General features: G+C 42.2%; 1 protein-coding gene across 1 annotated transcript in view; it reads left to right on the forward strand.

The window, feature by feature from the left end:
* The first annotated feature begins 8,872 nt into the window (after window positions 1-8,872).
* Window positions 8,873-14,327, forward strand: part of RAB11FIP2 (RAB11 family interacting protein 2) — a 32,890-nt gene continuing 27,435 nt past the window's right edge. Inside the window, exon 1 of the mRNA XM_054831435.1 lies at window positions 8,873-9,445. Coding sequence (XP_054687410.1) covers window positions 9,093-9,445 — 353 coding nt within the window. The 5' untranslated portion in view covers window positions 8,873-9,092. The remainder of the gene's footprint in view (window positions 9,446-14,327) is intronic.

Consider the following 14,327-nt stretch of genomic DNA (forward strand, 5'->3'; position numbering starts at 1 on the left):
ATTAGAAATACTGAGTTGAAAAAGATATAACCAGTATCCCAGTGTGTTCCTCTTACATGAGCTTTTGAACCACAGCTACGAAGTTGCATCCAACACTGGTATGCCTTAACATCATATGTTGCTGGGTGATGAGACATCTGTGTTCTTACATGGACAATCATATTTACTCCAACATCAGTGAGAGTGTTTCTAGAGAACAATTTCTGGTGTGTTAGCATGGTTTCTATTTTTCTACTGAGACTGGGATGCTCCATCTTTGATTTCATATTTTTCTAGCAGATGGGAGTTTCAAAAGAGCTGCTCTAGTGAGCTTTTACTGTTATTCACTGCTTTTTCACACTTAGACAATGCTGTCAAACATCAATGGAAAAAGAGGGAGCACCATTGGCTTAAGCCATGAAGATGCAGTGAAAACCCTAAGGAAATGGCCAAAGTAAGAAAACAAATAATTTTTGCTAACTTAAGGTCTATTCAAAGTGGTGGGTGAAGAAGTTCAGAGGATGACATCTGTATCCTAACACTGTTAGCACTGACTTTTTTAGCGAGGCTCAAACCAGAGACAGCTCTGGTGGCAAACTTCCACAGCAATTCCTCTTTTAGAAGCAAAGGAGCATGAAGAGCAAAGCTACATAACCAACAAGAGATTGTAACACCAGGTAACTGTTTTCATTTTTATTTACTCAGACTCTAAAAAGAACTAAATCTGACTGCAACGCTTTCCTTTCACGAGCAGGTACGTTTTCTGAGCACAATTCTAAAGCGATAGTGGACAAAGTGACAGAAGACCCTCGACAGATTTCTAATGTAGGGGAAAGGGCTTCAGAGCTGCAAATAATAGTCGGCGGCAAAATTCTGCGCTCCATCACACTGGAGAAAATTCAAAGTAATTACCCCACTGACTTCAGTAGAGTGATCCTAGATTTATATTACTGTAAATGACAGCAAAAATTGGACCCAATATAGAAATAATTTATCTAAGGCCCTAAGTATAGTTGCACAATTCAATCTGTAAATAATGCCACTAATGCACATATGGCTAATTTACATCCAGACTATGAGAACATATCCAGTGCTGATTTCCAGGATGCTTGAAGCACTAGGCAGTGCCAAAATAAATCTGCAGTATTCCCATAGCCCTCACAATCTTTCCAACTTTTGGTGTTGGGAAGAAGATGCAGTACAGATATTTTGGAAAAGTGAAATTTTATCTGTTATATGACTAGGTATTGGATAATTCTTACAAAAAAGGCATAGAAGGCTGTCAAGCAGTACGTCACGTCTACTTGCATGAGCTCTGCAAGCTCTCTCCTCTCAATAAGTTGTTTTTATCTAATTTGTCTCTTACTGGGAGCAGAATTTTAGAAGCAGCTTGAGTTTTCTAAGAATAAACCATGCTTCAAAGAAAGGAGGGTTGTAAGTAACATTGGAGAAGAGTGCTTGGAGTACATACATTTAATGCACATAAAACTTAACTACAGCAATTTAATTTAGATTCCTTTTCTAATCACATATTTATATTAAGTCCTTGCTGAAGCCAAATTGAAATTTATATTGCTAGGAGGCAAAGATGATATAAAATCTGAATTATTCATCAACTCAGCAAGAGAAAAAAATTCTCCCAAAATACCAAATATTGTTCTGGGATTTCTATCAGCTCTGCAATGTGGGGTGAAGAGTTAGAAAATCCATGTCTTGGTTTACCAGGGCTTGAAAGGAGACATGTTAAGTTTAAATGTAACAAATACAGCAACCCTCCTTCCTTCCTTCCTAAAATATTTTATTTTATGTTATGTTATTTTGGTTTTGTGTTGTTTTCATTTTTGTTTTGTTTTGTATCATCAGGGAAGAAGGGTTCTCCTGTTACCAACACACCGGAGGTGTTGAGACCCTGCAGTTAACTGCAGATTAATCACGGCTGACTCAGTGCTGCAGGTGGATTCCATTAGACCCTTCAACAACAGAAGAGACATGGGGTAGTCCTCTAGTAGAAGAAAGTCCCTGGGAAGAAATTTTGGGGGTAGCTAAGTCTGGGAAAAAGTCTTGGGAATAAGCAGAAAGTTTAAATGTGTTGTTTCAGTTAAGAAGACCAAACTTCGAGGGAGGACTTTTCAGTCTTTTCAAGGAGCCTGCTATGCTTTAAGGTGGGTAGGTATTTCACCTGCTTGCTGCAACTGCTAATGTAGTACACAAAGGAACGATGTAAGTATAACAATTTCATCTTCTTGCAAGTAATTCCTTTTTGTCTGCTCTCATATGGCAGCCTACTGATGTTGAATGTGTAGGTCCTGTAAAGCACTTTGAGGTCCTAGAGAGGGAAAAGAAGTAGAGAAGTTTGGAACTTCTACTACTAAGATCTCTTTTTAGGATATAATTTTCTGGTATTTGCTGAGATTCTCCTTAAGAGAGTTGATAACCTTGGGTAATTTCTGAGGTAATGGTCTCTGAGATCCTTGGAGACCTATAAAGAGAGAATAAATGCATGAGTTATTTAAACCCAGGAAAAATACCTCTGAAGAAGCCTCATACTCAGACAATGATAAAAATCTCTTTTTTTTTCCTTCTCCTAGTTCATTAGGAAACAAGAAAGAAGGTCATAATTTTCAAGTCATTTTTTTCTGTTGCTGATGTTTTTTAGTTTCTGTCAAGCATGAAAAAGATTATTCTCTGCAGAGATGGTAAAATTATCCTTGACTCTCCTTATATTTTTATGTCCATTTCCAATGCATAAAAGTTGTTTGTGACCCTTCAAGCATCGGACATGTACTGAAAACAAGAGACGAATGTGCATATTTAAGTCTGAAAATAGACGTCATATAGCCAATTTCCATTTCTAATGTAGCTCTTTAGTCTGAGACCCAGTTTGTGTTTCTATGATTTTTGAACATATTTCTCTAAGGGTCAACTTGGAGGTTCCCATGAAGTTTTAGGACAGCCAACAGCAAATTGGGATCTGGCCCGTAGTGGTCAGTTTTAGAAGAGTCATACTGGTCCTGTCCCCTGCGGAGGTGTTGCTGAAGACAGGCAGAATCCTACCAGGTCTAAGGCAGGGCTATGATACCTCGACATGCCTGAGGTATCCCACGGCTACTTCAGGTTAGAAGTGCTCAAGGAGTTTGCGTGATGGGGACGCTTTGACAGAAAAGCAAAATGGTTTGCCTGCTTACGATTTGTTCAAAAGCTGCTGAGAGTTTGGTGTCTTCATGTCTTTAAAAGACTGAATTGAAATCTAACTCAGACACCTGACTAACATCTTGAGACACAGGCAGTTTGGGTCAAATCTGGATGACTGGCAAGTTTAATTATAGCATTTGATGACTGGTTTACAGCATTTAAACCTCTTTGAACTTCACAACGGATGACAGTGTTGAAAGGCTGTGAAAGGAGATCAGCTAAAAATGAACAAAAAAAATGATGCTTCCAACACTCTTAGTGGTACCTGGTGTTTATTTGAAGTCTGACATGGTACAAAATCCTAGTGTATTGGTGACTCCGGGTTTCTGGTTGAAAAGTACCAATTTCTATCAAAGCAATGGACAATTCCATGGGCCTCGTTTCAAGCCCCCAGTCCCCTTTTTAGAGAGACATTTCCTTTGCTATTTGTTGTGTGATCCTGTTTATTGCAGTAATGCAAGAAAGACAGTGAAAAATGAGGCAGGGGAGACGTGAACTGTATCTTAAGCAGAGGGGAGGATAAACCCATAGCTGGCTAAAGAGAGCAACGGCACAGAAGTGATGACAGCGGCGGTACCCGAGAGCTCCGTACGGGTGAGAGAGTGCGTGTAGGGCTGTCAAGAGCTATCAGAGAGGATTCAGCCCTAATGTCGAGGCCAAAGGCAGCTGGAGGATGGATCGTACTTTTCACAAGATGCTCCATAAGAGTGAGCGTGAAAGGTAAGAGACCACGCAGAGCAGTACAGTGCCAAACTCACCCAGCCTCAGAAAACCTTCAGCATTTTGGGATGCAAAATTTAGGTTCAGGACAGAAAAGTGATGAAGATTCATCTAGCTTTTAATATTTGCATCAAATACTTCCCAGCTTAATGAATTCTTTTCAAGCCAAGAGAGCAGACAAAAACAGTAGCTTGAGAAAAACTTTTCGATCCACAGCGGTGGGTTTGAGCCCAGCAATTTCATTTCTGCAATCAATTAATTCTAGTGAATTCCTGAAGAAGTCACTAATTGAAAAAATAACGACAGCTAAGATAAAGTTACCAGACAACAATGCTCAGTCTCAAAATTTGCACAGTGTCTCCAGAAAATGTGTAATCTGGACAGTTGCAACAGCTACCGAAAGTTAGTCAGATAGGCAGAAAGCAGAAGCTCGTTACATGTCTAGACAAAACCAGCCTGTGCCTCACAACTACATAATGTTCAAAACAAACACATCGCCCAAGATCTGCCAACAAAGAATTATTCAGCAAATAATTTCAAAGAAGAGATAGCATTTTCAAAAAACAAACAAACAAAAATGCTTCCTACTTCATAAACAGAAATCAGGGAGAAATTAAATCACCAAATTATCCGCTACAGTTTACCACTGTAAGCACAACTGCTCTGATCCTCTTTAGCAAGTACGCAACTGGAAATGAGAAGCAGAAGATGGAACCGTCTCAGCAGCAGAGGCAAAAAGATTTTCTTGCATTTTCTTTTGGAAGGGCAGCCAGAATATCAAGCCTGATGTTTAATCAGATGTACTGTTGGCTCAGGAAGGAGAATTGAGAAGGTATTTCAAATTACTGAAATTGAAAAAAATCCATCATAATTCTTGGAATTCCCTCTTTAAAAAACAATGTGGATCTCCTGGGCCAGAAATGCCTGGAAGAACGTGTAATAGAGATAGATGGCACACATGAGGATTAAGGTTCAGTATTAAACACACCATAGATATCCACTGTTGTTCTGTGATAAAGTCATTTTTTAAACTCACTCTCATCACTGTATCACGTTTTCTGTCCAAGTCCGCTCACTCTGACTATGTTCTAGCACGAATTTCCCGGTCCTCGGGTTTGTTTCTTTTAGAAGACTTTGAGCTCAAAATGTTATGTTTGGAGCTTGCACTCAAAAGTATCTCCCTTGAGCACTATATCGTGATAAAAAGGATTTCTCTCTGAGGATGGTTCGTAGCTCCTGTATTGTTTTCTGCCTTGTCCCTTTTCACGGTCTTCCCACCACCTGTGTAGGGTAGCAGAAAGACAGCTGAGAAAAGCAAGCTCATAATTCTCGCTGAAGAAAAAGCCATCAAAGCTGGAACACACGGCCTCAGAAAAGTTTCTACGTTTCTGATTTGCGATATCTATCCCATGCTCCTGGTGGCTGCTCCAACACCCCTTCTCCTTGTAGATAACATCCCTCTCTTCTCTCACACTGTTAGTCCACTTAGCTATTCTTTCCTAAATAAACCACTCAAAATAAACAAACTTTTGGGATTAAGGAACGGTTTGATGACGTGAGCTAGCTAGAAGGAGGAACATGGTGACCTTGATACATAAAAAGTCATAAGTGCTTTTCACAGAGAAAGCATGAATTACAGGTCTTGCCAAAACCCAATCTAAGAAAAATTCCTCCCTTTACCCAAGAGACATTCCAGTTTTAATTATCTCTTGCAGAGTCCCAAGACTTTCCTTCTCTTGTATCTATTTTTGTCTGCTTATTCTAATCAGCGAAGAGACAGTGAAAACAGAATTTGTCCATCACTTCCGTCAGCTTCACAGTATCCTTCCCCACATGAACTATTGTTTAGTTAGTGCCTGCTTCAAATTCAGGCAGAAAAAATGGTTTCTCAAAGATTAGTCATCCTCATTAGCATTCCCACTGTAGTGCTACAGCAAAGTATTTAATATTAATGTCCACTGATATTCCCACACTATTTGTCCTGCATCCACAAAGCTTGATCTCAACATGGGGAGGAAAAGAAAAAGAACAGTATGGTCTCGTAACCAAAACAGTGCAAAGAAGACAAAATGGATTTTCTAATGTAATATTCACTAAATCATGGACAGTGATGAGCAAAACCCACAGTGCATGCAGGCGCTGAGCGGTGGCAGTGGTTTAGTAAACCGGAATCTGAGTTGTTTCTGGATTAATACTCTAACACAGTGCCAGGGGACACTGTGTTGCTGGAGATATCATTATTTCTCTGAGATGTTTTGTCATTTATATCACACGTTACATTCAAGAAGACGACAACGTCCCTATTCCAAAGAGAACGAAATCAAAAGGCTGGATTGCGACTTGACCCTAGAGGGGTCTAAGAGGGAATAAAATATATCTGGTGCACCTTTGAGCAGAATTCACTTCAAGCAGAGGGGTAGGGGAGTTGAGAGGGCATCTCCCCAGTGCCTGCTCCACCAGCCGAGCAGAGAGGAGAGACATGAGAAAGGGAGAAGGGCTCCACTCCCCTCTTCTCACATGCCAGATTGTGCATAAGGAGGAGAGGACTAATAATCTGCTTATTTTTGAAAGCCGGAAAGGCAGATTGGGTATTGTATTGATATATTGTACGCAGAGGTACAAAAGCTCTTGCCCTGTTCAGCTGCATGCATATGTATTCCAGTCATATATATTCCTGTTTAGAAAGAGACAATAATAAGAAATTATAGAATAGCAATAAAAGACAAGGAAAAAGCACAAATCCTGCCTGCTGTAAGAACTCATAAAACTTTTCCTAAGACACAGCATGCAAGACATGATGTTTGACTTAAATTTCTGATTAAATAAATACATTCTGCCTACCTAAAATTCATTTCTTGTTTTGATTTGACGAGTACATCGTGTTTGCTTTTGATTTAGTGCAATGAAGAATATACTATTAAAACAGAATTTGTATGTGGTAAAATTCATTTAAGAAATAAAGCGACATACATATGTGTCCCCGGTTTCCAACAAGAACCCCGTGACTTTTCCCCACGGCCTAAGTCTCCTGCAGAACGCTGTCACCATAATCCTTCCTGGCTCTTCCAGCCTGCAATACTGCTGCTCCTTCCCCACGCGCAGCAGTGCGCTCCGGGAGCTTCGCTGACAACTCATTGCAAAACTTTTGGGAAAGGTACCCAAGGATGTGGGACACTGGCAGCTGGAGAGGAGGGGAAGCGATTTTCAGGTGAGGGGGATGGCGATTTATCCCAGAGAGTTGATGTGCAGCCTTAATTTGACCAGCAATACAAACCGCAGTGGATAATCATAGCATTTATAACTCTTTAAGAAATTACTACCCTAGATAATCCATTTATGTGCTTTTGTCTAAATATGGTCCCAAGGCGTGTTCTGAAGTTATCACTTCCAACTGGACCATCTATTTTCCAACATCAACAAAAATCAGATACAATGTGGAAAAGGAAAGAAGTGCCAGCACTGCGTTAATTACCACAGCACGCAGACAAATATCATTCCCAGTCAAAACTTAAGTAGTTATTTAAATTGTGTACAGAGATAACGCGAGCTGGGACTCAGACTAATGACTCTGTGTAGACCGGTGATACCCACACTTTTCTGACCCTGGACCATAACTCGCTCAGCATTAAGTGTTGTGGGCAGTATCATACTTTACTCTCCCTAATGGCCTTCAGCTTTAACTTTTTAATTTCCTGTAGGTCTCAGCAGTATGAGAAGGTCTCCCAAGCTTTTTGTTGCTCACTAACCCGTGAGCTGTGGACTGGGGACTCGTGAGTGAGGGGTGGTGGATGAAGTATTATCTGACTTGGCTGCCGATTTCCCCCCTTGTTACAGGTTTTTGGGGGTGGGATACAGAGCCTTGGAACCCTAATTGCGTGTGGACTTCTCTCCTTTTTCTGTAGAAACGAAGTTAATGCCCGTGACTCCACTTACTGGTGTGCATGTAAACGCACACATACACACATAGCCTGCAGGTATACCACCAGCAAAATTACGTGTCTTCGAAACATCTGACAATTATATCCGCTTTCTCATTTGAATCCAACAGGATTGCCAGGGAGGGCGGATGGGGTGGAAAATAAGTTCCCGAAGTGGCTCGCAGCAGGACGGCTCCTCGGCCACCCCGAGCCCCCCCCAGCCCCCAGCGCCGGGCAGGCATGGACAGACCCTGCACTCCCCTCCTCTGCCCCTGAATTTAAGGGAGGTTCTTTCCCTTGCTAAATCACTGTATCACTATTGCTGTATTAATAATTAACATAAATACAATAATAGTATTATTCATGTAACACTGGTTAATGCCTACAGAAGTTCCCTCCTGCCCACAGCTTCAGTAGAGATCTCCCTCCCCTCCAGAAATATAAATATGGTGAATTAACGAGTCGGGGAGCTCAGGCGGGAGGGGACCCCCAGGGGGACCCCGGCCTCTCCCCGCCCGGTTCTCCGGGCAGGACTGCGGGGAGGGGGGGGGCCCTCAGCAGCGCCTGTCCCGGGTGACGGGCCAGGGGAAGCGGCCGCCCGCCCCGGCGGCAGCGGGGAGGGGGCGAACCCTGCCCTCTGCCCTCTGACCGCCGCGGAGGCCGCCGCCGCCGCTGGCAGCATGGGGAAGGCGGAAGCGGCGGAGCCGGCCCGTCAGGCCGGGCGGCGGCGGGGGGGGAGCGCGGCGAGAGGCTGAGGCAGGCGGGAGGGCAGCGCCGTGACGGCCGCGGCAGCCGGGCCCGACACCCCCGCGAGGAGCGGGGCGGTGGCGGCGAAGCCCTCCGCCCCCGCTGCCCTGAGGCGCCGAGCTGTGAGGGGCAGGGGGAGGCCGCCGGCGGCCTGCGGGGCCCGCGCCGGGCCGGGCCGCGCTGCGCTGAGGGACCGCGGCGCTCCGGGCCGGGCCGGACGGCGGAGGGGCCCTGCCCGGGGGATGCCCTGGGGGCGGCGGGGAGCCGGGCCGGCGGCAGCGGCGGGTGAGGGGAGGCCGGGGGCAGGACGGGAGTAGTGTCGGTGCTGTGGGGGGACCCTGCGGCCCCCAGCCATGGAGTCGCAGGTAGGGCTGCGTGGGGAGGGGGGAACCTGAGGACTGGTGAGTGTCACCCGCGGCGAGGAGCGCCGGAGGAAAGACCGCGGCTGAGCCCCTGACAGGTGTCTGCGCTGTAAGTGCCCTTATGCAGTAACTCGAAGACTTACAGACTTTGTTATTGCTGCTGCGATCTTCAAAGATGATGTTGGCAGAGCAAGCCCAGAAGTGGTTCCCAACTCACGTGCAAGTTACAGTCCTTCAAGCCAAGGGTCTGAAGCCAAAAGGTAAAAATGGCAGCAACGACGCCTACACCATCATACAGCTGGGCAAGGAAAAATATTCCACCTCGGTGGCTGAGAAGACCCTGGATCCCATCTGGAAAGAAGAGGCCTCCTTCGAGCTCCCTGGATTACTCATGCAGGAGAATCCAGAAAAATACATCCTGTACCTGATTGTCATGCACAGATCGCTGGTGGGGCTGGACAAGTTTTTGGGACAGGTGGCGATAAGTCTGAATGATATATTTGAGGACAAGCAAAGAAGGAAAACAGAGTAAGTGATGGTTGTTGGTTTTTTTCATTATAATTTGTGCTCGTTGTGAGCTCGCACTTGGGGAGGGTGGGAAATAGTAGCCTTACTATCAACGTAGTTTGAAATGAAGGTAGTATCCTCCTTTCTGCTATGGTGTGTTCAGAGCCCCTAACGTATACAGTTATGGCATTGACAGCCTGACATCTTCCAAGAGGAATTTACTGTAATCACAGTGGTCGTCCTGTGCAGGGAAGGACTGTCAATAACATTAACATTTTTTGACAAATTCTTGTGTGCAACGTAAACTCATTACAGTCTGTTTTTCTAAACATTTTCCTTTGTTCTGCTCAGGGCCATATCCCCATTCAACTCCTACCTCAGTTTGAACCATATATGAGACTCGGATTCCCTTGAAGCCTGGTGTCGTTCTCTTTAAAAATGTTTTCCTCCAAGCTGCAACCAAGCATCTTTAAATAGTCTATATTTATGTTTTAGTGGTCAATGAACTGTGTCTTAATGCAGGCTTACCACAGCAGTACAGTGCTTTTCTTATCCTCATTAGCCTTAGGCTGCGGTCATGCACACTGCTCTGTACAGCAGGCCTCAACGGAGAAGACTGAAGAGAAATTTCTGCTATTGTAGTAGCCTCCATCATTACCTACATACGTCTTTGTCAAATAAAATTGCCATTTGCCAGCAAATCGTGGCACTGGAATGCAGAAAAATAAAAAGGGATCACAGCAGTTTATTAGGCTGAACTGTATATGTATCTAACTTTCTGGGGTTTTCAACTAAATTAGTAAAATTGTTATAATTTCTAGTGAGGACATGGTTGCGTGAAGATGTCTGGTACCAGTGTAATCCTCCAAAGTGTATGGGAATAAAGTGTAGGTATAAGCATACTGCAGGCATGCCTGTGACTACATGATTTGTGTTTGGTTTAGCTATGCATGTCCCATGGAAGTAGTCTCAGAACAGCATGGAGACCTCCAAGCTAGTTTTATGTAGGCAGTGATGGATAAGCGCTGACAAATCTTCCGGCCCCAGGTGCCTTTCCTCCTCCAGTGTCTCTGCAGTAGATAGAAAGGCTCCTGTGCCCAAATCTCAGCTGTTAAAGTCTGGTGTTTCTTCTGTTGGTGATGGTAGGTCTATGGTAAGATGCTGGACTTTGCATCCAAGTGACTAAGAGGCTGGCATTGTTTGTCTGTTGCTGACTGTGCTGGGGTGGTGTGAACCTCCAGCAGGGTCGCAACAGACAGCTGGAGGTGGAAATCTGCAACTCCAGCCAGGTCTTGTTGATCAGACAACTGCTTCTGCAGAAACCATCTCAAAACCTGGTCCTGCGGATGTGCAGTGGCTGAGGTTGAAGGACCACCAAAGACAAGGCAAAGCTGTCTTTGCCCTGGTGGGTTTGCTGGGTTTTTTTAAAGTAAATTTTTAGCAAAACAGTATGTTCACTAACCATATAATAGGAAAGAACATGTCAGTGCAGCATCTCTTGTGGGTTCAGGGTCTGAAGTATTATACTTTTTAATTGCTTATCTTTTTAAGGACAAACCAGTTATCTTGATGCAATACATGGTAATGCCTGTAGCCTTAGGGTCTTAATTTCTATTTACACCTGATTCAAGTAGTTTCAGTGCTCTTTAGACATGCATCTTAAATATTCTTTAATCATCAGTTGTAATTATCTTGCAAGTCAGTAGGCAACTGTCTTACTTTAAACACCTAGCTGCTTTACAGAAAAAAAGGTGAATGAGTCAAGTAAACACTACTAACTGTAAAAACTTTGTAAATCCAGGTAGAAATATGTATTCAGAAAGGGGAGGAAAATATGTAAATTATTCATGTGAGTAACAAAACCTCTTCTCCCTTTGGGGAACCATATGCTTTTGCACCAATTTTAGCAAAAGTAGTATTGGAGTCTTACAAAATTATTGCAAAAATTTGTAAGTGGGCTAATTAACATAGTCCTTGTGGTAGTTAAATAAACATTCACATCTCTTTGGTATTTCTATATGAAGTTGTGCTTAGCAGGGCTTCTTAAGTGTTCTTTATTTTTTCATTTCTTTCTCTGAAGTGCGGAGAGAGGAACTCACATGATGTAAATGTGCAGCGGTGCTTCCCTAGACCATGGCTGAAATTACCAGGGTTCCCCGAGAAAGCTGCGCTCTGCCTGCGAGCTGTACTGCAGACAGTGGGGGCCTATGGGGAAATTTTTTACAAACAGCCTAAGTCCTGTTTTCAGAAGTTACTTGAGCATTTAAGATTGCAAATCTTATTAAACGTTGATGGGTGTTAGGCTTCTAGAGCCGAGCAGCCGGACTTGTAAAAGTCTTATATATGTGTAAAAATGCGGATAGGCGGTTAGTGGGTTTTTTGGCAGCACCTACTCACTTAATATCAATTTAAATTCTTATGAGATAAGAGCCACTGAAAGTCCAGTTTTCCTGTCGGTGTCTTCAGAAGCCTAGAAAATGTCCTTTTTAGAAACCTAGAAAATGTCTTTTTTGAAACTCACTTTTGAAAAGATAATTCAGAGTCCTTAAGTGTTTAGATGTTTTTGAAAAGTTATCATGGCTGTCTGCTTCTGTGCCTTCGTGGGATGCGTGTGTGTCGTTGCTGTCTCCTTTAAGCTTTACTTGGAGATGTGGATTCAATATTTGTACATGTATGTGGGAGGAGGGCAAACTTTCAAGAATATATTTGCAAATGCGATCTCAAACAAAACACTCTTTCTTATTCTCCTTTTATTAAATCCTTTTTGATACAAAATATTCCTAGTCCTGTGTTGGCAGTAAACTAAGGGTAATATATTAGGACCCGAAGACCTTCTAGCCGTGACTATGGTGTGGGAACTGAGATACCCGGTGCCTTTCAAGACCAAGTCCAATGTCTTTATTACCAGAGCATTCTGATGGTTGAAAGCTATAGTCATTGTTTCAGAAACACTAATCTGTTTTATTAAGCAATGTTTTTACTTTCAAATATGTTCAACAGGCTTGTGGTGTTATTAAATCCAGAGTTATTTTCTCATGTTGATGTAACCTTAACATTTCTTGCTTTGTTTGGGGATGAATGAGATCCAGTTATTTGATGAAGTGTCTATTGGTAATATTTCTACTTTTTAATATATTTAATAGCTTCCTCTTTCCAACACAGCTGTACATATGGTGCTGTAAGAGACAGACTCAAGAGTCACCAGGGTATTGCAAAAAAGATATTTAATATTCTGCACAATGCTGAACCCTGTCAGCAATTCCCTAGTGCTTTTTTAGTAAGGAGGTATGAGAAGTGAAGGCTACTAGCTGATTTTGAATTCCTAGGAAGACCGTGGGGTGTGTGACATTCAGCTTTTTGTATATTCTTATTTATTTAATATTTTATAATTTGGAAGAAATAAATTTAAAAATTCGCTGCAGCTTCAGAAACATTATATTAGGGAACAATAATCCTGTTTTCTGGATAGCTTTTTATCTTACTTGTAACACCTTAAGAAAAATATTGTCTGCAGTGGAGTTTTCAGGCAGAGGCCTCATGATAGGATTTGCGCATCTTGTGTTCTAATAAACTTAATTTCACACAATATTTAATGGAACAAAGCAGTATATTTACTCAAATTTGATAAGGAAAATTTTGTACGCAATGTCCTTTCTCTTTCTTTCTGAAACTGATGATTTTCCGAATTCTTAAAAGTGAAAATTCCCGGAACAGTTAGATCCAGATGTGGCTCAGATGGTCTCTTACTAGGTCTCTTCCTGAGACCTCAGCCAAAGCATCTGCAGGATCCTCATTTGTTTTCTTTCTGTATTGGTGCAAAAGTGCCCATCACACTGTGCTGACTTTGTAAAGTTGTGTCTCTGGCACAGGCCCTTTTTACTTCTTCTGTTCTTTTCTCCAGAGTTGAAACTAGGCTCCAGATGCTGAGAGATTTTACTGAGTCGTTGAGGTTTTTTTAAACAGTTGAAAAAGCTTGGGAGATACTGCTTTATTGGAAGTATATTTAGCATAACTTTTCAGATCTTGGATTTCTGACATGGTTTTATTTTTTGCTGTAAAATCCTATGGGTTTTTTTAATTCATCCTGAGAAATACATGACAATTTTTTTGGTTTGCTGTTGCAGAATAAATATGCCTCTTTTGCTCTTACAATTTAAATGTAAATGATGATCAATGAATGTGTTGTTTTAAAGGACATATACATTTTTGTAATAATTTCAATTCAGTTATAATTCATAGTTGCCTTAATAGTTGCTGGTGATCTGACAATGCATAACATCAAAACGAATTTTTGAATTATCATGGAATAAAAAAATACTAATTTACTGACGTGTCTTAATTTACTGAAGTATTTTTCAGTAGTTTTTTCTTAATGACTGTGCTTTTTTTTTCTCTCCTGTGTGCTAAACGAACACAGCAATAGAAGAACAAATTTCCGTTAGCTGTCACCATGATGTTACTTATTTCATCGGCATTTGCTTCATCCTTGTTGTTCTCTAATTCCACGCTATTTATCGTCCGTTCCTTTATTAGCTTTCCTGGAGAGCTAATTTTATTATACGTTCAGCTGATTTAAGATGCAACACTTGTCTGGAATATTATAAATTTGAAGGGGGCAGGCGATGGTAGAGTTATTTCTTAGGGAAGTTTTGTTGGAGGAGACATTTTTTATTCGTGACTTAATTCACCTTCTCTCTGGTTTCTATAATATCTCAACACCCTCCCATCCAACCCCCCCATCCAAATTGCAGCAGTGCTGTAAAAAATGCTTATTTGAGCATAATACAGTAAAGGAATCTTGGCCTTATCTAAGAAGTTTCTCATCTGCTTACATTAAATAGTCAAACCCAGCTTCTCAGCAAACAAACAAAAAAAATTAACGATTGACCACGATCGATACCCC

This window comes from Grus americana, chromosome 7, assembly GCF_028858705.1.
Source record: "Grus americana isolate bGruAme1 chromosome 7, bGruAme1.mat, whole genome shotgun sequence".
NCBI lineage: Eukaryota > Metazoa > Chordata > Aves > Gruiformes > Gruidae > Grus > Grus americana.